The sequence below is a fragment of the Hemicordylus capensis genome, chromosome 1 (assembly GCF_027244095.1).
Source record: "Hemicordylus capensis ecotype Gifberg chromosome 1, rHemCap1.1.pri, whole genome shotgun sequence".
NCBI lineage: Eukaryota > Metazoa > Chordata > Lepidosauria > Squamata > Cordylidae > Hemicordylus > Hemicordylus capensis.
In genome coordinates this window covers 32,284,132-32,307,597 of record NC_069657.1, presented here as the reverse complement: position 1 = coordinate 32,307,597, position 23,466 = coordinate 32,284,132, and the positions used below count along the sequence as shown (strand labels likewise).

At 43.2% G+C, this 23,466-nt stretch overlaps 1 protein-coding gene across 6 annotated transcripts in view; it reads left to right on the top strand.

Annotated features, from left to right (window-relative positions):
- Positions 1 to 23,466, top strand: part of PPP4R4 (protein phosphatase 4 regulatory subunit 4) — a 158,650-nt gene that overhangs the window by 109,442 nt on the left and 25,742 nt on the right. For 5 of the 6 annotated variants that reach the window (XM_053282402.1, XM_053282432.1, XM_053282385.1 and 2 more), the window contains 8 exons: positions 1,812 to 1,918; positions 4,019 to 4,126; positions 6,951 to 7,072; positions 7,227 to 7,349; positions 12,058 to 12,227; positions 13,126 to 13,245; positions 17,634 to 17,711; positions 18,794 to 18,877. In XM_053282402.1, coding sequence (XP_053138377.1) covers positions 1,812 to 1,918; positions 4,019 to 4,126; positions 6,951 to 7,072; positions 7,227 to 7,349; positions 12,058 to 12,227; positions 13,126 to 13,245; positions 17,634 to 17,711; positions 18,794 to 18,877 — 912 coding nt within the window. The remainder of the gene's footprint in view (positions 1 to 1,811; positions 1,919 to 4,018; positions 4,127 to 6,950; positions 7,073 to 7,226; positions 7,350 to 12,057; positions 12,228 to 13,125; positions 13,246 to 17,633; positions 17,712 to 18,793; positions 18,878 to 23,466) is intronic. The other variant, XM_053282413.1, reaches the window with a different exon arrangement.

The following is a 23,466-nucleotide window of genomic DNA, read 5'->3' as shown; positions in this document are numbered from 1 at the left end:
CAGCCTTGACAGTGTAGCATGACGAGGAAGCTGCGGAATGTCTTAAAACTACCCAGAAGTGGTCATTACTCTTCCAGTTGTGCAGCAGTCACAGTGTGTCCTTAACACCAACCTTCTGCTGTGTGGAAGGTCAGCCAGTGTATTTTTTTACTATGTGGGTTTCCTCCCTCTCAGTACTGCAGTTTGGCATGCTGTGCACTCTATTAAAGGAATCACTACTGACACCATTGTGTCGAGTTTGAGGCCGGTAATTGCTGAGTAGGTGAGATGTGGAAGTAGAGCAGACGAACGGGTATGGTCACCAGGTACGCAAAGAATGAAGCAGCTTGTTCTTTAAGTTGCTCAGACTGAGGAAGACAGGCTGGCGTCTCACTTTATAGAGCTAAGTGAATCCCTGTTGGTCCCTTGTGTTACCTGACAATTACTGGGCTGCGAAACTGCAGTCCCTTTCCCCAACCTGCTGCTTTTATGTTTCTCAAGAGCATTGGATGGCAAGCTACCATCTTCTGGTTAGCTGCCATAGTAGGAAAGGGATTAGGTCTGGCCACAAGACTTGGAATCCCATGTCTGTGAACTGTGGAGTGATTAGTACTGAGTTAGCGAGGGACGAATGTCAAGGTGCGTGTCTGGATGCATTTTTACATTCATGTTTCCTTGCAAGCAAGACATAAATATGGTCCTTTGTTCTTGGCTTTTTGACTACCTGGGTCTTGCTTGTGAAGATTCATGGATGTGATTCCTTCCCATATGAACAATTCTGATGGAGTGATTTACTGAAGCATTTCCATTAACAATAATTGTAATTGTTAGAAGTGATCTTTCCTTTACTGAGAAAACAACAGGCTAGTCTCAATTAATGGAGATTCAGGAATAATGGGAGATACTATCATAACCTCTGGAACTGATTTCATTGGTGAGAGGCACAAGCCCCACAGGTATCTGAGGCTGTTGTTGTAATCAAACAGACCAGTGGTCAGATTCCAAAGGGCTAGAGGCAGATGATGTGGTTAGGTAGGCTAGTGGTCAGGTTTCAGGGCAGGCAATGAGTCTGTTTTGCACCTTCTTTCACAGACAGTAAGTTTAGACTGGGGAGAGTCCTTAAGATAGGGCCAGCAGGGGACCTGTTGCCCCCCTAGGCCACCTGATTGCTCTTGGGCTGGCTGGCAGGCTGCAGTTTCATTTCCTGCCACTGTCAGGGAGGTGCTGTGGGACAGAAAGGCTCGAGTCAACCAGTTCTTCTCCCTGTGAGCTGTTTCAGTGGTTCAGAAACTAAGGTGTCTGATTTCTGCTGGCAAAATTCCTGGTTTGGGTCTCTGTCTGTGGCACCTTACAGTTAAAGAGTTGAAAGCACATATAGCGTGTTAGTTTGAGTTCAGTTGCATTAATCCACTTGTTTTTTTCCCTGTATACTGTGAAAAAATTCACTCCTCTAGAAAGGAGGTGGGAAATAATTACCCTTTCCCTGACATGTGCTCTCATATCCTTACATGAGGAGCACAAGAGCAGCTCCTTTACAACAGCATCCCTAGATCTGTGCTTTCATAATTTTTCATAGCAGTTCTGCTAGCCTGAGGGCCACCCACAATTATGTTTCCACCCACATGAATGTTGTCTCTTTAAAGGTGAAAAAGTGTACCCTATATTTTTTTGAAGCAAGTGGTCTTTTTGCTGCAGATATGCTGACTATAATACAGCTGATACTAGGAACAGTTTTAACACATGAAGTGGTTCTTAATGCATGTTTTATTGTGATGCTTCTGTAGGACTAATACTAGCTTTATTATCTGGATTTTTCTTCTTCTTCCTTATAGATCCTAAATCCTCTTGTTTCCAAGGCGCAGCTTTCCCAAACACTCCAATCCCGCTTGGTTAGTTGTAAAATCTTGGGGAAATTAGCTAACAAGTTTGAAGCTCATATGTGAGTAGCTTGTTTGTAATTCAGATGTTCTAATAGTGAAAACTCCTGGATAGGGAAGCAAAACTGATGTGTTTGTGTTGTGGCAAAAATAAACAAATGAACAAACTGTATATGGTGTAATAGTTAAGGTACAATTTACTGCTTGCTGCTGTGTACCCTTCTTTATTCCATATCTGTATGGATGCATCTGCACAGTTAGAGTATTTGCCAGACTGCACCCATAATAGAGGCCTCAAAATGTCCTCATACTTAGGGCAAAAAGGTGTTCCTCTGCACTGATGCGAATTTCCAAGAGCCTTCAACAAAAAACCGAATTTATCCTGCCAACTGGCATCTTGAGGGGTTGTTTTTTTTAATTTTTTTGCATGGGCAAGTTTTCTATAGAGATGTGCAAGCTCTCTCTAGCTCACTCCAACCATCAGTTATGTTTTTAAAAAAGTGTTCTATCTGAATGCTTGAAAATCATCGACCAAGTGGGTGGGTGGATTTCAAGCATTCAATATTTGCTTCAAAAATCCAGTTCATTTATTTTCCTGCCTCCTCCCCTTTCCTGAGCCTGGGGAAAAGGAAGGGGAATTACAGGTAGCAGAGGTTTCCTTTAATATAGGAGAGGCCCCATGGGAACGATCCTTGACTACAGCTAATGCACACAGCATCATTTCCATTATTTCCAACAGGAAATAACGCACTGGACTGGACCAAACCATATGCTTAAGTCTACCCTCATACACCACACACCACACACTCTATCACCTTGCCCAAAAAGGGCAGGTTAGAGACCGGTCTATAGTTGTCTGGGTTGGAGGGATCAAGGGAGGGCTTTTTCAATAATGGTCTTACCACCACCTCCTTGAGGCACAATGGCATCCTGCCCTCCCTTAATGAGGCATTAATAATCACCTCCAACTATCTACCTGTCCCCCTCCCTGGCAGCTTTTATTAGCCATGAAGGGCAAGGGTCAAGAGCACACGATGTCGCCCGCACACTGCCCAGGATCTTGTTCACATCCTCTGTTATAGTGTTGTGTGTGCAGTTCAAACATAATATCAGATCTTATGATGCTGCACAGGTTTATTCTTGCTTTTACTGTTGATGTGTTTCAACCTAAGCTTCTGTGTACTGGTACAGCGAGTTTTAGACTTAAACTGCATGACTGGAATTCTGAAATTGCATCTCTCTTAATAACTGCAATTATTGTGTCCTACATTCACATTCTCTGTTCATTTGTAATCAGTCTCAATTGAGTTATTTTTAATTTTATTGATTATTTAGGACAGATCAAAAAGTATAAATTAGGACCCTTCCAACTTTGTCACCCTCTTTGTAGGCTGCAAAAAGGACCCTCCCCTTTTGAGGGGGGGGGAGGGGGATTCAAATGGGGCAAAATGTTGACCCATCCGACGTGCCACAACCCTGGCAATGGTCCTTGTGGTAGTGGTGATCATGATATCTCTTTGCTATCTGATGCCATCCTTTTTCTCCCTCTGAACCAGAGTGAAGGCAAGAAGTATTGCCCTCACTCTGATTTGGCTTCATAATGATGCCGTGTATCCGGTCAAATTTAGCTATATGGCAGCTTAATGAAGACAAATAAGAATGTGTGCAGTCTGTCCCCACTCTGGCAAAGTGGAAGGGAAGAAATTGATGGGGACTATTGCGCCATGACTGAACAGGTAGCAAAAAATGGGCTAAGCGAGTGTGGCACAATATCTTTGCCCTCTCCAGAAGCCCCATTTTTGAGCTGAAAATGTTTGTTAATTATAGAACTTTTGACTCAGCTCAGGTACAGATATTTACTGACTGGAGAATCCTGTATGATTGAATTGATCTGTTCCCATAACAATAGGAAATTTTGTTTGTATGAACAAATGCAGATCAAGTTGATATAACACATACATTTTCATATTACATTGCTACAATTAAGCATCCACTTGAGGCCTCTCTTCCTTTGTGTTTACTTGTGAAAACCACAAGTTAGTGGTGATATAAAATGTGATTTGAAGATTAATGTTTTCTAATTACATAATTTGAATTAGATGTCAGCTAAGTTGCGTTTGGGTTTTCTTTCCATTCATATATAAAATTGGGGTTTTTTTTAGCATTAAAAGAGAAATTCTTCCACTGGTAAAATCTCTGTGCCAGGATGTAGAATATGAAGTTCGTGCGTGCATGTGTCAGCAACTGGAGCACATAGCTCAAGGAATAGGGTGAGTTATAATCTTAATTATTATTTGCATAACTAATTCACAGTGGCTGACATTCGATGCAGAATGAACTGCATTTCTGAACTGCATCTAAAACAACACCCACAGTGTTGCGTAAGGGTGCTCTTGCGCTAATATGCTAAATTGTTCAATTGCACTTCTGTAATACGGTAGCCGTTATTTCCAATTGCACCGTTGGAAATGCAATTGTTCAATGTTACTTATTAGCGTAAGAGCACTCTTGCATAAAGACCACTCTTTATTTAGCAGAGGGAGAGTAACTGGCCCTATCCATCCCCAGCTCAGCATCCCTCCAGTGGCTGTTGCTGGTGTCTACCTTATGTTTCTTTTTTAGATTGTGAGCCTTTTGGGGACGGGGCCATTTTATTTATTTATTTATGTCTATAAACCACTTGGGGAACGTTTGTTGAAAAGCGGTATATAAATATTCATATTCTTGCACAAAATTGTGGGCATTGTTTTAGACACAGCAGCATGGGTGGATGACAACCGCCCACATTACTCTAAGTGGAATGACAGCCAGTGTCAACAATTTCAGAAAAATAACAATGTTATTTTGTTCCATTACATCTTGCTTTGGGATGTGTAAATTGGATATTTCTGAAAGCAGTTGCAGGTAGCATTGACTTTGGATGTGACACGTGTGCATAGGGCATGAGAGAGAAGAAGAGGTGCAAATGTCTTGTACCTCTGTATCTGAACTTTTATTTATTTTATTTATTTATCATATTTCTATACCACCTGATACATACATTTCTAGGTGGTAGATAACTTTTTCCTCTCATCTGAAATATATGTTTTGCATTTCCCTCCCTGCTCTCCTTGCCCAAGGGGAGATGTAAGAAAATCATTTTGTAGTGTATATTACATGGAGAAAAGGTGGTCTAGATTGGAAAATATGCTTACTTGGGTCTTCTTTTGGGGACCAAAGATTTACTGAATTTACCTGAATCCAAGACTAGGTTTTTTCCAAGTTTTTTGGTATTAGAAATCTGGAGATCATCTTAAATTCAGAGTTCTGTTGGTTTTAAATAAATGCAGGTATAACCTGTATTTAATCTCAGTTTTAAGGAGGTTATTTTAAATTCAGAGTCTTCTTCAGTTCGGGTAAATACGGTATCTGGAAACAGCTGAATAAAATTAGTCTTTCTAAGAAACTGTGTTTGTTTAATAATGTGTTTTGATTTAGCTCTTTTGTGCATTTATTTGGAAAAGTGCACATGCCCCCTGCTCATGTCCATATGCTCTCTTATTTCCTTCTTGGTCTGCCATCCACCAGCTTTCTAATTTCTTTCTTTCTCTCTCCTTTGAGACTCAGCTTGCATTCCTGTTGTTTCCTGAGGTGCTTTCACTGAGTCACTTTGGCTCCATCAGTGGGTGGGATTAAATTATGATGATTTAGTGTTGAAAATAACTTGAAAGTTACACATTCTTTTGCAAATGATGCATTTTAAAAAAACAAACACCAGGACATGCTGATAGCAAATATTGTTTAATTTGTGAAAGGATGTGCAGAGAGAATATTTTGTCACTACTACTGAGAGCTGTAGTGATATCTCAGTGGTGGTGTCTAAGTTTTGTTGTCCAAGTCTAACACTTCAAGATGTTAGGCACTGTACTAACTGGGGCTTATTTCCAAGTAAGTGTGCATAGAATTGTAGTTTTAATTGCTTCCCTTTCAGTGAGACTTAAGCACAGTTAATTTTTTCTGTATTGCACCTGTGGTGGAGATTGGGCTGTAGCTCAGTGGTAGAGCATTTGCTTTGCATACAGAAGATCCCAGTTTCTATCCCTGGCATCTCCAGGTAGGGCTGGGAGAGACTACTCTCTTCTTGAAACTTGGAAAGCTACTGTCAGTCTGAGTAGAAAATACTAAGCTAAATGACCAGAACTCTCATTCAGTAGAAGGTATGGGGGGTGTGCGAACAGTTTGAAGTGAACTAGTCTGCGTGCGAACCAGGCTGGTTCGTAGGTTCGATTATGAACTGGATCGGCCTTCAGGTTCGAGATTGAACCTAATCTGACCCAATTTGCAGTGGACCAGTTCGTTGGTTCATGCAGCTTTAAAATTTGCTTTAAAGAGGAATCCAGTGAGGATTCCGTTTTGCTTGTAAAGAATCCCCCTTTTGCTTTTTGAAGGCCTTCCAAAGGAAGTCAGGTGAGTGCTGGAGCAGTGCCTCACAGGCTGCTGTGCCTTTTGCCCTATTCCCTTTGTAAAGCCCTTTGTAAACCAAAAGGGGAATCCTTTACAAATAAAGGGGCATCCTCACTGGATTCCCCTTTACAAGCAACTTTTAAAGCCACACAAACAGTCGAACCTGTTTGAGCTGGTTTGGTTGAACCGACCGGCTGTGCCAAACCACTTTGCAGACCTGCAGTTCAGTCAGAATTTGGTTTGAATTCGGACCAAAGTGTGGGAAGCGGTCCGTGCACACCTTTAATAAGTCAGCTTCCTGTGTACCAAGGTGGTGCTTGTTATTCCATACCACTGAAACATTAAATGACATTCCTCATTGAAGCTTTCCTTGTTCTTTGAATCAGCCTATCAGGGCTTGTGTTATTGTTAATGTTTGTACAGTGCCTAGAAATATTTAGGTGCTTTATAATTAATTAATGATAATTCTTTCTGTGACACACAAGATAAATAGAAATGTAATTGTGTGTGTGTGTGTGTGTGTGCGTGTGTGCGCGCGCGCACACACACACACACACACACACACACACACACCCTATCTCCGGAATCTATGGATAGTACAGCAGCTGGCTTTTTTAAACTGTTGGTTTTCTTTCTTTCTTTTTTTCGTAGGACTGAGCTAACCAAAAATGTAGTGCTTCCAGAGCTGGTAGAACTAGCAAGAGATGAAGGCAGCAGTGTACGTCTTTCAGCTTTTGAGACCCTGGTTAATTTGCTGGAAATGTTTGATGCTGGTAAGATTGGAGTGGAATTGCATTTATGCTAATTCTGCAGCAGTTCCTCTTGCTATTGCAACCATATGCATTTTCAAGATATTAATGTTCATTTTTTGATGAACTATCACAAAAAGCAGCACTGTTCACCTTTCTAATCTTTTCTGTTTTTCAGATGATAGAAGTCAAACGGTCCTCCCATTAGTGAAATCATTCTGTGAAAAATCATTCAAGGCAGATGAATCTATTCTAGTTTCGTTATCTTTCCATTTAGGGAAGCTTTGTAATGGACTATATGGTACGACTGAAAGGTCCTTAATACTTTTTTGAAAGGGTTACTAGTTTATGTTTTTGCTTGACTCTTCTGCACTCCCAAATATGCTTACTTCACACTGAAATAGATGGGACTTTGATCCAAGTAAATATGATAGAATGAAAATTAAATTACCTGATTTGCTTTCATATTTTTCCCCCTTTAGAACACACCACATGATATTTGGTTAGCTATTTGAATGTATAATCCATATCCTGTTCAAAAGCTTGAGTAGATGATGATAGTATTAAAAAGAGAGAGAGAGAGAACATCCTATTGAAATTCCTTTAAAACTCAAAATGACTAAAAATGTTCCAGAAACAGAGGGTTAGTCTCTAAGATGTGGTTCATGAGATTTTTTTCTTAATTTTCTGCCAGAAGGTGTCAGGAGGAATAGAAAAGAGAGTAATTTGTTATCATTGCTTGGAGTTAAGGGTATTTCGAGGTCAGTTCCTCATAGAAGAGGGTGCTTACACTGGAGTCTATTTGTGTAGCTTATATACAAGCTTGAAATTGTTGTTGAGAATCCTGGAATACTGCAACCATTTATTGGCTCTCCATGTGCTACTTGTGATAATATCTTTCTTAATTCTGTGTCTGAGGGCAGCAGTTGAGAGAAGCAGAAATGGAATAAGTTTGTTAGAGTACTTTCCGACCAGTTCATGGGCAGATTATACTCACTAGGTGACATCTGACTAATGAAACATGCATACTTCGAGGGACTGCCAAGGCATGACGGGAGCCCTTGCCCAACTCCCCTCTTCGCCTGCACGCACAATGTTTCACAGAGCCATTCGACTTCCAAGGGCTGCTTGCACTCTGGAAGGGTTCTGCAAGATCGGAAACATGTAACTATCAGTGGATGCTTCATTAGGATGTCAGCCACTGATCCTTGAATGCAAACTTCAGCATCATGCAATGGCCAAAGAATCCCTGAACAGTATGTAAAAGGCCCAAAGGTTCAAATCAGCTGTGGATTGCTTATTGTGGACGTCTATAAATCTATGAGATGTTGTTTGTGGGACCACCAATTTATTTATTTATTATTTACTTAGGAAGCTGCCTTCTAGTAAGTTAGACCATTGGTCCTTCTAGCTCAATATTGTCTATGCTGACTGGCAGTGGCTCTCCCGGGTTTCAGGCAGGAGCCTTTCCCAGCCCCACCTAGAGAACTGGGGATTTTCTGCATGCAAAGCAGATGCTCTACCCCTCAGCTACACCCCCATCCCTGCTAGTGTATTTTTAGTCCACCTTTTAATTGCATGAGATTCCCAAGGTGGGCTGCAATGACAAGATTTCAAAAAAGCAAAGAAAAGCAGGGAGACGAAATGAGGAGCTGATTTTAAAGCAAGAGACAGGGAGATAGCAGAACCACCATGGAGGGAGATGACACACCTGTGATGGAGGAGGGCTGACATCACCCCACATCCTGGTTGCCTCTAGCTGCTCTTCCTCTGGTGTCAGCTTTGAATCTAAACCTTTATTAACAATGTTTGAACTAGAGTCTAAAATGGAATGTTCTGGTCAGGGGTGGAGCCAATATTCAAGCAAGGCACATAGCAAAATGACCATAGAGGGAGACCATAGCTCAGTGGAAGAGCATCTGTTTTGCATGTGGAAGGTCCCAGGTTCAAACCCTGGCATTTCCAGGTAGGGCTGTGAAATCTCCACCTGAAATCCTGGAGAGCTGCTGCTAATCAGTGTAGACAATACTGAATTCCATGGACCAACAGTCTGATTCAATATAAGGCAGCTTCCTATGCAAGATGACACATCTAGGGATGGACACACTGATTTTAAATAACTCTCTAAGTTTAGCCCAGGCTTTCTTCTCTAAAATATATTTTCCCCAGAAACATTGGGTTGGGAATTTGAACAGAGTTTTGTATTCATAGTTTAGTTTGCACAGCAGATTTCTTCAGCACTGAGTGCAGAGGTTAGAGCAGAGTCCATGGCAACCCAGTGCTACAGCTACTGTTCTTTGCCTTTTCTCATTCATTTACAACACAGGATCATATGCAGAGCTTGAAGCAAGACTCCAGTAGAATTCAAGCAAAAAGATTCCTTTTTTAGATGACTGATATGAGGAGATACCCACAAGAACCATGGTGGAAAAATTCACTCCCTCACTCTTATCACAGTTTCTGCACCTATTCTTTAAAATAATGTTTGCATTAATGTTTGTTGCATCGGTAGCACTAGTTGCATTTCAGATTACAGGTGTACCTTGTTATTTGTGGGGGCTCCATTCCTCACCTACAACCGCGAGTAATGAAACCAAGAATAATGAGTCATTGTGCCTATGGGAATTGGGGGGGGGTTAGGTTCCTGCATGGTGGAGGGGGGAGTCCAAAAAACAGCAAAAATTGGCAAAATTACTTGAAAGAAAGTGCCATATCATGCTCCATAGGTCTCTGTCTGTCCAGCACTGCACCCCCCCAACTGTCAGTTGGCCATTTTCCAGCAAGAATTGTGGGAAGTTTTTCTCTCCCCCCCCCCCACAAACAAGCCACAAAATGGATCATTGCTCATTGGGCAACGTTTAGACTAAGTTTGTCATGACTAAGTCTCATTGAAATTTAACTTAACTTAGTTGTTACTATCACGTTCTCAGCAGTGTTAATGATGGCAGAGCAAAAGCCTCATCTTTGCAGGGAGCCAGGAGGACATTAGCTGTATTGCCGGCTTGCCATGCAGCCCGGTGTGTGGGGAGGGGAATAGGAAAGTGATTTGAGCTTCACTCCCCTCCCTCCAAAAGCCCTGTTTGCTGCCAGGAATATGTCCCTGAGGGCTGTGTAACCCTCAAGGACATCTTCCTGCTAGCGAACAGAGCCTTTGCAGGAAGGGGAGAGATGGTCAAATCGCTCCTGAAACTCCTTGCAACGTGCTAGCCTGCGAGGGAAGCCTGCCGTGCAGCTGGTGTCCTGGCTTCCTGTGAGGGTGAAGCTTTTGCTCCTCCCTTGTAACGCTGAAGAGAATGTGTGCCATTGATTTAAGTGGTGCTTAGTCATGACAAACTAGTCTGTATGTTGCCCACCATATATAAGTCTGTAAAGACTATGGAGGTGTTAATCTGTAGGCCAAATGGCCATGTTTTGCTCTTGGGTATTAGATTGTTGATGTTCTTTCCCTTCATAAAACGGAGCGGGGGGGGGGGGAGTGGCGGCAAACCTTGCCCTCCAGCTCTTGTTGAACTACAACTCCCGTCATCTCCAGCCACAATATATTGGAGGGCCAGTTGGAGGGATAGGCATAAAGATACAAATGGCCTAACTTAAATGTCTCCTTTTTGCAGGATGAGATTGTGCTATATCAAAGTTCTTCCTGCTTTGGCATATAAACTCTGTCAGTGTGTTAAGTGTCAAAGCTAGCCTTAAGGCCTTATGAACCAGAGTTCAGAGGAGGCTCATTTTAAAGTCATAGCTAGACTGAACCACAATCTAGCTAAACCCCCACAATCCGCTCTCTTTTTAAGATGCATGGTGGATTAGTGGTTATCTGCTTTCCACACATTGCAGAAAAAGAGCTCCAAAGCAGGAGTTAAAAACAAATATATACCTCTGGCTCTTAAAATCCTCAAATACTGGAGGAAGCAATCCTCATGACCACGATCTAAAGAAATATGTGGCTAAAATAATGTCCAGTGGGAATTTATGTTTAGTTTAGTTTCTTGAGGCAATTTTAAATAACAATTTCAAATGAAATGAGGAGCTGCTGTTTCTGGAGACCAAAACAAACCCCACTGTGTGTAAGGCAAACACTTGAGTATGCCTGAAGGAGCTGGGGTTTTTTTGTTTGTTTGTTTGTTTTTTGCGGTTCTTGTATTTGCAAATGCGACATTTTTTAAAATGCAGACTTCAGAGATATTATCCCTGTACATTAGTATTTCGTTTCTTGTAATCTCTGCCTCTTCACATATAAAGAAGCTGTTCTCACGCACAGCCTAACCCAGGCTAAGGAAGCCCAGCCTTGCGCATGAGAACTGCTGGGATTGGGCCTGATCCGAGCGGGGCAGCACCGCCTAGCCCAACTTTGTAGCTTGGCTTTTAGCTGGGGTTAAACGTGCCAGTGCGCCGTTAACCCTGGCTCCCTGATCATGTCTGAGCTTAGGCTGCTTCCAGCCCGGCCACACACAGAGAAGGGCGCTAGAGTGCCCATCTCCTGTGGGAATCCCCCAATACACTGTGCTTGGTGTGCAGTGCATTGCGGGATGCCTGGAGGCGGAGATGTGTCAGCCTGACCTCTGGAGCTATGTGCTGCTTGGCAAAGCACTGCTTGTCTGAGAGCGCAGTCTGTGCGCTCAACCACATGTGTGCTCATCTGTGGGGGAAGGTCAGATTTGTGCAGCCTTCTCTTCGCCTGCCCGCTTCGCCACCTGCCCAGTCATGTGTATAGCCCTAAAGCCTTTTAAAGAGAGCTGTTGCATGAAAATGGATAAGGTACTTGAACTGTGTTTTCTGGAGCAAGGGGCACATCCCATTTTGTCCTCAAAGGAACCCTGTGGGGTGGGGAGAAGAGAGAGATTGAGATGGAGAGAGTGAGATTTGCCCTGCAAGCTTTGTGGGAAAGAAAGGATTTGAGCCAGATCTCAACAAAGTGTTCCCCGTAACAGGAATTCCCGGATATACTTGACTACATCTCTGTACCATTATGTGAAAGTAAAATATTGAACAGGTATTTCATTTGTTTGAAGGCATTTTTACACCAGAGCAGCATCTGCGATTTTTGGAATTCTATAAGAAGCTTTGCACACTGGGCTTAGAGCAGGAAAATGGACACAATGACAACCAGGTACAACTCCAAACCATAGAGCAGGAAAAGAAGTACATATCAGTGAGGAAGAACTGTGCTTACAACTTACCAGTGAGTGAACTGCTATATTATCGTAATATCCATGTATAGTTTGTGTACAGTGTAGTCTTGTAAAACTACTCCTGGCTTGAAAGAGGTGGGATACTCCCGGAGCACACTATTTCAAACCAGCAGGAAAACAGAGTTGTAGCAGGGCTGCACCTCTGACTGTTAAAGCCCTGTGTTGCAGTTAAAATGGCAGAGGATGGTTTGAAAGAAGAAACAGAGGTCACCTCTTACCTGCCCAACATTGTTTCTGGCACCAGAAGAGCCGGCAAATGACAAACTGCGCTTCTGTCTATTATTGTTTGGCAAACAAATGGGAAGAGGTACATCTTATACTCAGATCATCTAGCTTGGCATCTAGTTTGCTACAGTGGCCAGCAAGATGTTCCAGGAATCCCACAAGCGAAGCATGAAAGCAAGAGCTCTCCCATCTGTTGCCCCAGCAACAGAGAACTGCTTTTGAACCTAGAGGTTCCATTTGCCTGTTATGCTTAATTGGTGCCGCCAGACCCATTCTCCATGAATTTGCCTAATCCTTCTTTAAAACCATCTAAGCCAGCTGCCATCACATCTTGTGGCAGTGACTTCCAAACATTAATCATGGGGTGTGCGATGGTGTGAATGAATGCTTTCTCTTGTTTATCCTGAACTTAATGCCAACCAGTTCCGTTGTGTGACCTCAATTTCTAGTATTATGAGAGAGGGAGAAAGAAGTTCTCCACTTTCCCCACACTTAGTTTATAAATTGTTATGGAAGTGTTCTTCCACGCAGCACAGTAAAGGGGTGCTTGCTTGACTAAGGGCTCTAGACAGCAACTATCAGCATGTTGTAATTGTGTAAACTCAGCTTGTATAAGATGAAGCCTGAATGTACACTACATTCTTCACTATTTTCTATTTTTAGGCTATGATTGTTTTTGTGGATCCCAAAAACTTCAATCTGGAACTGTACTCTACGTTCTTCTGTCTCTGCCATGACCCTGAAATGCCAGTCAGACACACTATGGCTATTGGCTTCTATGAAGTAAGTCCAGGAATTATACATACTTCAGAAGAAACTCTCTGCCATTGCAGAAAAGGCAGTGGATGGTGGTTGTTTCATTTATACACTATTTCTCTCTCTCTCTCCCTCTCATAATATTTACTTTATAATATTTATTTATACACACAAAAATCCAGAAATATTAAATATTAAAATTTCTAATCCCAGTCTAAAAGTTAAAACACATTTTTACATTGCAACAAATCTCATCTTAAATTACTCCAAGTAACATAAATGGTTGTACATTATCCTGAGTTACATTGTCCCAGTAAGGAATACAAAGGGAAAATTTTTGAACCAATCTATCTCCCCACTGCCTTCCCTCTCTTCTCCTAATATAATTAGTTAATTTTATCATACTGGTCAGATTAACCACTCTTGCCATGTTGGGCGATCAGTCTTTTTCTAGATTACCAATCTAGAGGTGGTGGTTGAATGAATAATTAATTCCTGATCTTCCTTTAATACAGTTCTGTTATTACAAAATAAAGTAGTCAAAGGACCTAAAGGTGAAAGGTGCCCAGTGATTTCCTCAATCTTGTTAATAACTTGCCTCCAGAAATCTCCATGTTTGAACATGTCCAAAATACACGTGGACCTTGTTATCCACAGCCCTAGCACCTGTGGATCTGGATCGAGATCCATTGAGATCCATAAGAATGGGCAATGTGCCTGCGCAGGACCCACTCGGTAACATGCCACAGCTCATTGCAGCGACCAAGCCCTGTCTCCATGCCTTCAGCATGCTATTTAAAGGCAGGCTGGATGCCATGTTCTTCAGTTCTTTCCTAACCGCCGTTGCATGCAGTCCTTGGGCTGATGCTCCTCATTGGATTAGTTCTTCTTGTGATTTTATCTAAAACAAAAAGGAAAATCGGACTGATTATTGTCAACTACATGAGCAAGTGGCTTCGTTTTAAACTTTATGCAATGAAACAGGGTTTCCAGCCTGACCGTGCCACTATCAGAGACGTGCTTCTCTACCTTACAGATCTGAAGTCTCAAGGTTTGGCCAGCGTTTCTCTTAAGGTGCATTTAGTTGCATTATCCTCTAGGCATCCAGGTTACGAGGAAAGAACCCTTTTTTCCCATCCAAAAAGTAAGACTTTCCTGAAGGGCCTTTTGAAACTGTACCCACTGGTTCACATGCTAATTGAACCCTGGAGTATATCTCTGGTCCTTTCATCTTTCACCGAGGCCCCCTTCAAACCTATGAGTTCATCCTCCATCACGCTGGTGACTCTGAAAATGGCCTTCCTGTTGGCCATCACTACAGCCAAACGAGTAAGTGAATTAACAGCTCTGAGAATAGATCTACCATATACTAGAATCTATCCAGACAAAGTCTTGATTTGTTTGGAGACAGATTTTCTACCGAAAATAGTGTCCACCTTCCACCCCAACCAGGACATTTTCCTACCAATGTTCTTCAGAGATCCTACAACTCCATTAGAATGTGTGATGCACTCCTTAGATATACGAAGAACACTGTTGTACTACCTACATCAGACTTAGGACTTCAGGTCCACCAAACGCTTATTTGTAGCATATGAAGGCTCTTCAAGGGACTCCTGTATTTCTAGACAGAGGCTGTCCAGTTGGCTAGTGGAACTCATCCTGCTGACGTACAAGCAACAGGACATTCAGCCGCCAGAAGCAATCAAGGCCCATTCTACTCATGCCTACGCTTCTTCAGCTGCACACTTATCGGGGGTAACCTTCACAGACATCTGGAACGCTGCAACTTGGTCTACTGAGTTACCTTTCATCGAGCATTACGCCATAGATGTGTGCGCTGCTGCAGAGGCAGGCTTTGGGAGAAGTGTTTTGAAGCAGGTGTTACAATAGCTACTGCTGTGCCCTCCTCCTTCGGGGAGCTAGCTAAACACACATTCTTATGGATCTCAACGGATCTTGATCTAGATAAACAGGTTGCTCACCTGTAACTATTGATCTGGTAGAGATGCATCAATACCCATAAGACTCTCCCGGACCAGCCCTCTGCAGTAGTGCTACGCTTTGTGTGTTTTTTCTGAGTGTGCAAGATATTCTCCTTTGATGATAAACTCACCTGCTTCCAGATGATCGTCCTCCATGGCGGTCGTCCAAGAACTGAAGAACATGGTGCCCAGCCTGCCTTTAAATAACACGCTGAAGGTGTGGAGGTGGGGCTTGTTCGGCGCGATGAGCTGCAGCATGTTACCAAGTGGGTCCTGTGCAGGCACATTACCCATTCTTATGGATATCGAGAGATCTCTACCAGATCAATAGTTACAGGTGAGAAACCTGGTTTTTTGCATATCTGTGGTCGGGCCATGTGCACCCAGCCTCTTTATTCGTGGATACAAAAATGTTTAAAATTTGCCTATCTCCGGTGGCCAAAAATTATTTCGAAGGCAATTTCTGTCCACCATTTTGCTGATTGGAGCCATATTGTGGTTCTTTCCCTGTGATTTTTTTGCCGAAAATCGGTGAAGTTAGGGGCTGCGGGGGGGGGGGGCATTTCTGGACAGATGGAGACCTGCATGGTATGGCATGTTACCTCTCCAATTTTTGACTCCCTTTTTTTGCCCTCCAGGAACATAACACCCCCCCCCATTGCTATTGACTTAAGGTCTTGTTATCTGCAGTTTTGTTTTCCATGGAAATTGGTGGGAACAGAACCCCCGTGGATAATGAGGTCCACCTGTATATGTAACAAGTCTGTTTGTTCTCCAGCAAATATCCTGATATGCCAGATATATAGCACTCAATCTATAAGGTTGTGCACACGATCAAAACAGTTGGCGGGGCCTGCCTCCCCCCACATGATTAATTTTTTCCACAGGCTGTGCTGCTTACCAGAGCGCATGAGCGGTGCTGCTGCAAGCTGCAGAGCAGAGAGCTGGAGGAGGAAGTCCACTGGCATCCCTCAATGCACCGTGCCAGGAGCGCAGAGGAATCCCTTCCTCAGGCAAGAGCTCTTGCTGCCCGGCTCTGCATGTGTGCAGGCTGCTTGCAGCCAGTGCACATACACAACCCTGAACCTGGGGTTGAGGGCGCGCCCATGCCCTTAAACCTAGGTTAAAGCCTGGGTTAAATTCCCGGGCTTGGAGTCGAGGCAGTGCCAGGATCAGGCTCGTTCCCAGTACTTCACACAGGCAGCCAAACCCAGGCTGGGCTGCCCAAGGCTGGGCTTGGATGCTCATGTGAGCAGCCTCTATGTGATCTTAAGTACCAACGTAACAATATCTTGTCAATACTCTCTTATAAATTCACATTCAGTGTGTATCTAGGGATATTCCCAAACCAGGACTACATAGCATCAGGAACTGCCCTCCTTAAATCACTTTCCCATTTTGATTGATAAATAATCCTTTTTGCATCTAGTGGCGGGCTTGTTTTTTATGTCCACAAAGATGTCGTGTCCCCTCCCCCCCCCGCCCGGTTATGAACAAATAAAGGACATGAAACCTTGAGCAGTTCATTGTCTGCACAAATTGTGTTTTCAGAGGTCTGGGATTTTTCTCACATAGCAAATGTGTTTGTGACGCATTGCTCTGGATTCGTATAATGAAAAGGATTCACCACCTGAAAAGGTCTTCATGGACTTTTCTAAAAAGGTTGTGTATGTTTGAAGCATTCAGAGGTGAAGCAAGTTTGAGTTGACTGGCAGTGGAGGTGATACATGGGAGATAATGGAATGAAGCAGCATAGAATACATACTGGATTTAAAAATCATGTCCTCATTTAAATGGGAGTCAGTCCTATTGCATTCAAGGGATTTAGTTCTGAGTAAAGATGCAGAGAGAGGAAGGGGGATTAGGCACAGATGTGGGAGGAGGCAGGAATGGAATACTTGGCAATGCTTTTGCTGAACTTATTGTAGGGCTGCAGGACCTGGCATTTTAATTGGCAGTTGGAGTATGATAATTTTAAGAACTCATCTGAATCACTTCTCATATGAATGAAAAATTACCTGCTAGATTTTTGGAATGCAGATCTTGGGTGTATTGTGTTAATTGCTGTTTTGTTTTTAATTGCTACCTTGGTCTTATACCAGCTGTCCTATAGCACAGTAATCTACTTATCGCAAAGCGATACTACTGGAGACATTTAAAATGGAATATATTGTTCAGATGACTAGAAGGAATTTAAAGAGGTTCTGTATTTCATTCTCTCCAGGAAGTTCGCTTTCTGTGGTTCTAGCAACACAATGCTATATTGTTAGTAGCGAGGAAAGGGCATGACCTCAAACAACCTTGACCTATGATTGTTGAGATCTATTCTACACCCTTGTTTCCTTTTGGCGATTCATACCTTGTTGAAAAACAAACATGGCCAGTTTAAAAGGACTAATGTCCGTCTTTTGTTGGTTCTTTGTATTTCAGGTTGCTAAGCTTTTAAATACTGATGTGTATGTAATACATAAAGAACTGGTAGCCCTGTTACAAGATGAGTCAATAGAGGTAATAGCTTATTCTTCTTTATTTGTTGCTTATGTTAAGATCATTTACAATGATCCTAAATGCTATTACAAGAAGGTGAAGTAAGAAAAGCTGGATGGGATGAATCATTTCTTTTTGTTTCACAGCCTAGTCACAGAAAACACAGTAGGTGTTCAGTATAGGTTTATCTGTAAGTGATGACTGAAGGCTTTTGACTTCTGTCCCCATGTGACACCTTCCCAAGAGAGACTGAAAAATGTAAAGCCAAGTGAGCTAACGTTAGGTGGTTACAACATTGCTTGAGAAGTCACGATCACAGAGGTAGTAATTTTGTAGATTGTTGTTGAACTGAAGCGGGGTCAGCCTTGGGCTCACTGTCATTTGGCCCCTTTATTAATGACTTGGGATTGACAAAATAGATGGTACGCTTATAAATCAGGATGGCTGGGAGGGGCTGCAAATATTTAATGAAGTAAGCTAAAACTTCACATTCAAGATCCAGCAAGTAATTGCTCTCCACTAGCACTGATGAGAACTCATTTGGAGTGTTGCATTCAGTTTTGTGTATCACATTTCTGAAATTATGTTGGCAAATTAGGACATGTTAGGTGAGGGTGTAGAAGGCAAGAAATGTTGAAGGAACTGGGCAGGTTTAGACAAAAGAAGGTTATTAAGAAGGCATGCTTATGGTTTTTATGTATTTAAGAAGATGCTGGACAGAAGATGGAAGCTCACAGAAGCAAAGAGTTTGAAGGAGGAGGAACTAGATTTAGGTTAAGCATTAAGTATTTAAAAAAACTTAAGTGCAGTGCAATTACTGAATATAAATCACTTTGGTTGTTTGTTGAATCTCCTCCTTCAGAGTTTTCTCTGAAATGGTAGATGGGGATTGATGATGAATAAGTTATCCTGCCTTTCAGCACAGGGTTAGATAAGGGTGCCTTGTAGGGAAGACTGAAATGAAGAATGTACATGAATGTGAATGAATGAATGAATGAATGTACATAAAGAGTGTGGCTGTTAGAGTTAACAGGAGACTTATGTGTCACACAAATAGAAGGGTAACACCAGCCATGTGAGTGATCTGTCATTTCTTTAACTAGGTGTTAGATGCATTAATAGGTTACCTTCCTGAAATTCTTGAACTGTTGTCTACTGGAGGAGAAACCAGTGGGTCGGAAAGCAAGGTAAGGCAGGCTAACAGGTTAGCAGAATTCTGATCTGTGTGGGAAAAATTGCACTCAGAATGGAATTATGTGATCTCATCCTGGTCCCACTTTCTTTAGTCTTCTGGCTAAATAATAAGCAACTCTCCCTGTGCTCAGAAAGCATGGGCACAGTACCAAGCTCACACTCGCTAAACTCTTTCTAGAGATAAGAAAAGGTAAAGAATTTGGTTGGGATCCATATATCCATGTCTAAGACACTGCCAGGTGCGCACAGAGAGACTACTTGTTCTCTGCTGCTGGATGAAGACATCTCGTGTGGCTTCCTACATGCTCCAGAGGCAGGATTTATGTAAATTAGGTGAAAGTTATAAGAGTCTGGGAAGGATGACCCCACCCAGTTATTTCTAGTTTGCATCTAGCTCCAGAGAAGACAGCCCCTCTCTTCCAATTCAGGCCTTTCCCCTCTAGCTGTTGCTCTCCTTTTTTCTCCCACCTTCCTCTCTCTGTGTATTAACACTTGTTTTTCTTTTGTTTCTTTCAACAACAAAAGAAAAAAGCCTTTGCACTCTCTCTCTTCTTCACAGCCTCCTCCCCTCACCCCCCCCCCTTTCTCTTTTTGGGGCTGAGATGCAGTCCTCTGGGAAGTGGAAGAGGTACATTATTGTTGGTTGGTTGTTATTTCTCTTCGTAAACCGCCCTGAGCCATTTTTGGAAGGGCGGTATAGAAATCGAATTATTATTATTTCTTGTTTACACAGTCAGACAGGTGTTATTGACTGGTTTGTTTTATTCAGACATCGAGTCCTTCCCAAGGACCTGGGATGGCTGAATCTTATTGTCAATTGTTATAGATATCATCGCAGAATATAGGCTGTTCCCAGTAAAGCTGCTTTTTGTAATTGGCTGATGGTGATTTCTGTGGCCCCTATGGTGTTGAGGTGCTCTTCAAGGTCTTTTGGAACTGCACCCAGGGCGCCAGTTACCACTGGGATTATTTGGGTCTTTTTCTGCCACAGCCTTTCAATTTCAATTTGTAGATCTTTGAATTTTGTGATTTTTTTCTATTTCTTTTTCTTCTATTCTGCTATCCCCTGGTATTGCTATGTCGATTATTTTGACTTGTTTTTCTTTCTTCTCGACTACAGTGATATCTGGTGTATTGTGTGGCAGATGTTTGTCTGTTTGTAGTCGGAAGTCCCATAATATTTTTACATCTTCATTTTCAACAACTTTTTCAATTTGATGGTCCCACCAATGTTTGGCTACAGGTAGCTTGTATTTTTTGCAGATGTTCCAGTGTATCATCCCTGCTACTTTGTCATGCCTTTGTTTGTAGTCAGTCTGTGCTATCTTTTTACAACAGCTGATTAGGTGGTCCATGGTTTCATCTGCTTCTTTACAAAGGCGGCACTTGCTGTTTGTGGTGGATTTTTCGACTTTTGCTCTTATTGCCGAAAAATCCACAACAAACAGCAAGTGCCGCCTTTGTAAAGAAGCAGATGAAACCGTGGACCACCTAATCAGCTGTTGCTGAAGCACAGCTTCCTCACTCTGTGCTCAGCAGCAGCAGGTCTCTTGGCCAATGGGCAAGAGACCCCATTATTATTATTATTATTATTATTATTATTGGAAAAACAGCATTTCGCAACATGCCTCACAAGCCGTCTGGGGGAAACGCCAAACAGCTGGGTCTATCTCAGAGCATGCCAAACACCACTGGGCCCTTGCTGCTGCCTCCCTCCCCCCGCCCCAGGCCACCAAAATTTGCAGAGGGAACTCCCAGCAGAGGGCCCTTGGGGTCTCTTGCCCATTGGCCATGAGACCTGCTGCTGCTGAGCACAGAGTGAGGAAGCTGCGCTTCAGCAACAGGCCCCACACACTGGCTTGCAACTGCAACCCACAAAACAGCCCCATGGTGCCTTGGTAGGCATTTCTGGTGCATCCCAAAATCTCAGAGCTCAAGATGCCATGTCTTCTTCCCAGACCCTCAAGCGCAGGCAGTTCACAGGACTCAGCAGGTTCAGCCACCCCTGCCAAAATTGTCCGTGCCATCTGGAGTAACAGCAGGGCCACCAGGATAGGCGCACACTGGGAAAATTCAAAGAGCAGACCCAGAGTCAGCTGCCGGGCTTCAACACCACTATCATTATTACCAACTCCGGCTCTGACAGCGATCTGGTGAGGCTTCTGCATCCCCACGCTCCCCCTTCACAGACCCCCCCCCCACCTATGTCTCTCCTTTCTCCCTCCCGTCCCTCTTCCTTGATGGACGAGCTTCTACCCACTTGGCGGGACTGGTTTCAATCTGTGCTGTCCCAGTCCCTTAGCTAGAACAAAAAATCCAGGAGAGAAAAGCGCAAAAACAAAAGGAAGGCATCTTCTGTGTCTTCCTCTTGTTCCTCGGCATCACCAAGTCCTCCACCCAGTGGCAGCCCATGAATGTGCCACTTGGGGTGCGGCAGGAGGCACCTTTTAAAAGTAAATGAATCCAGTGCTTGCCTCCGCTCCCACCGTACTTGAACGCTGTTCGGCGAAGCAGCGTGCCGTCCAGCAGCCCCTGCGGCGGGGAATCGCCTCCGCCTCTCACCTGGCCGATGGCGGGGGGCTCAGCTCCATGGAAGCCAGGTGAGTGGTGGAGGTGATTCCCCGCTGCAGGGGCTGCTGGGCGGCACGCTACTTCGCCGAACAGCTTTCAGGTGCGGCAGGAGCGGAGGTAAGCACCGAATTAATTTACTCTTAAAGGTGCCTCCCCCCCCCCCAGCGGTGCATTCACAGGCCACCACTGCCTCCACCTAAAAAGCAGCAGAAGAAATGTAAACATGCAAAGAAATCCTCCAGGTCCTCCAAGCCTCATTCTATTGCCAAAAATAACAATGAACAACCCTATTCATCAGAGGTGTCAAATTATGATTCCCCAGACCCTCATCTATTCACTCCTATTCCTGATACAGAGCAAGAAATTCCAGAAAATACTCTTGCTTCCCCTATTCCTCAAATGCCAGAACATCATGTTGATCCTGATCTTGATTTCGATTCCAAGGAGGAAGGGGAATGGTCTGGTAACCAAAATGTTGATTCTTTCACAAAATCTGAAAAGTTATTCCCAGAAGATTTTGTCCCGCTGTTATCCAAGGCCCCTCCAGCAGCCCTCTAGACAGGAGGAACCCAATTCACCTAAAGGGGAGGTAGTGTTCCCTAAATCTAAGGATAATGCCTTTCCCTTTGACAGAATGCTTCACTGACACTGTAAAACAGGAATGGAAGCTTCCTGCCTCCAACCAGAAATCCTCATTGGTAGCTAATAAATTTTATAATAGCTCCCAGGAGGCTTTAGATTTACTTAAAGTGCCCCCTGCTGATGCTCCAGTGGTTGCTCTTTTCTTGGGCACCATCCTCCTTAGAGATGACGATAGTTCTCTTTAAGATCCTATCTTTAAGAGAACTGGCTGGGTTCTCCAGGGTTTTTAATTGTTTAAATGTTTTAACTATTAGTTAGTTTTATGCTGTTTTTATAGTTTTTATTTTAATTGTTAATTAATTTTAATTGTTTTTTCTTTGATGTAAACCGCCCTGAGCCATTTTTGGAAGGTCGGTATATAAATCAAACAAATAAATAAATAATAAACAAATAAATAACAAGATTGAATCAGCCCTTAGAAAAGCCCATGATGCCTCTTCCCATTCAATTGGTCCCTCAGTCTCTCATCTATTATTGCTAGCGCATTCCTCCTATGGATTGGTGAACTACTTAACAACCCACCTAATCATCCATACTGGCTTAGTCAGATGCTCCTTAAAATCCAAAAGACCCAAGCCTTCATGGCTGATGTCTCACTTGACTCTATTAGATTTTCAGCTCGCTTCACAGCTTCCATAGTTGTAGCCCGGCTTAGTTTGTGGCTTAAACACTGGCAAGTGGATACAGCTTCCCATTCCAGCTTGGCTGCACTGTAATATGTTGGGGTCAAACTTTTTGGTGAGTATGAGAGTCTCATTTCCTACCAGAGAATCTACTCTCAGAAGAACACCTCAGACATTGAAAACAACAAAACCCAGTGCCCCATGGGCTTGTCATTTTGGGTGTGGTTGGCACCCTATGTGCATTACATCACAACCTGCTCTGGGCCACCTCTTTGTCATTACCTGACTGTGAATTTACCCAATCTATGTATGGGTAATTGAAGTCACCCATTATTACTGCCCTGCCTCTCCTTGACGCCTCCCTGATTTCCTTCTGCAACTCCCAGTCACTGTCATTGTTTTTGAGGGCGATAGCACGTCCCCTTAGCACATTTCCTTTCAAGCCTTGTATTGAAGGGGCTATAGGCCACCTCCAGCCTCAGAGGCAGGATGCTTCTGAATACCATTTGCAGGGGAGTAACTGCAGGAGAAAGGGCATGCCCTCAACTCCTGCTTTTGGCTTCCAGCGGCATTGGGTGGGCCACTGTGTGAAATCGGATGCTGGACTAGATGGGCCTTGGACTTGATCCAGCAAGGCTGTTCTTATGTTCTTAAAAACCATGGTTCCTCCCACTGTCCCCAGACCACCTCCACCAAGGTACTGTCTACCATGACAACTGAGCCTAGTTAAAGCTAGCTACCTGGAG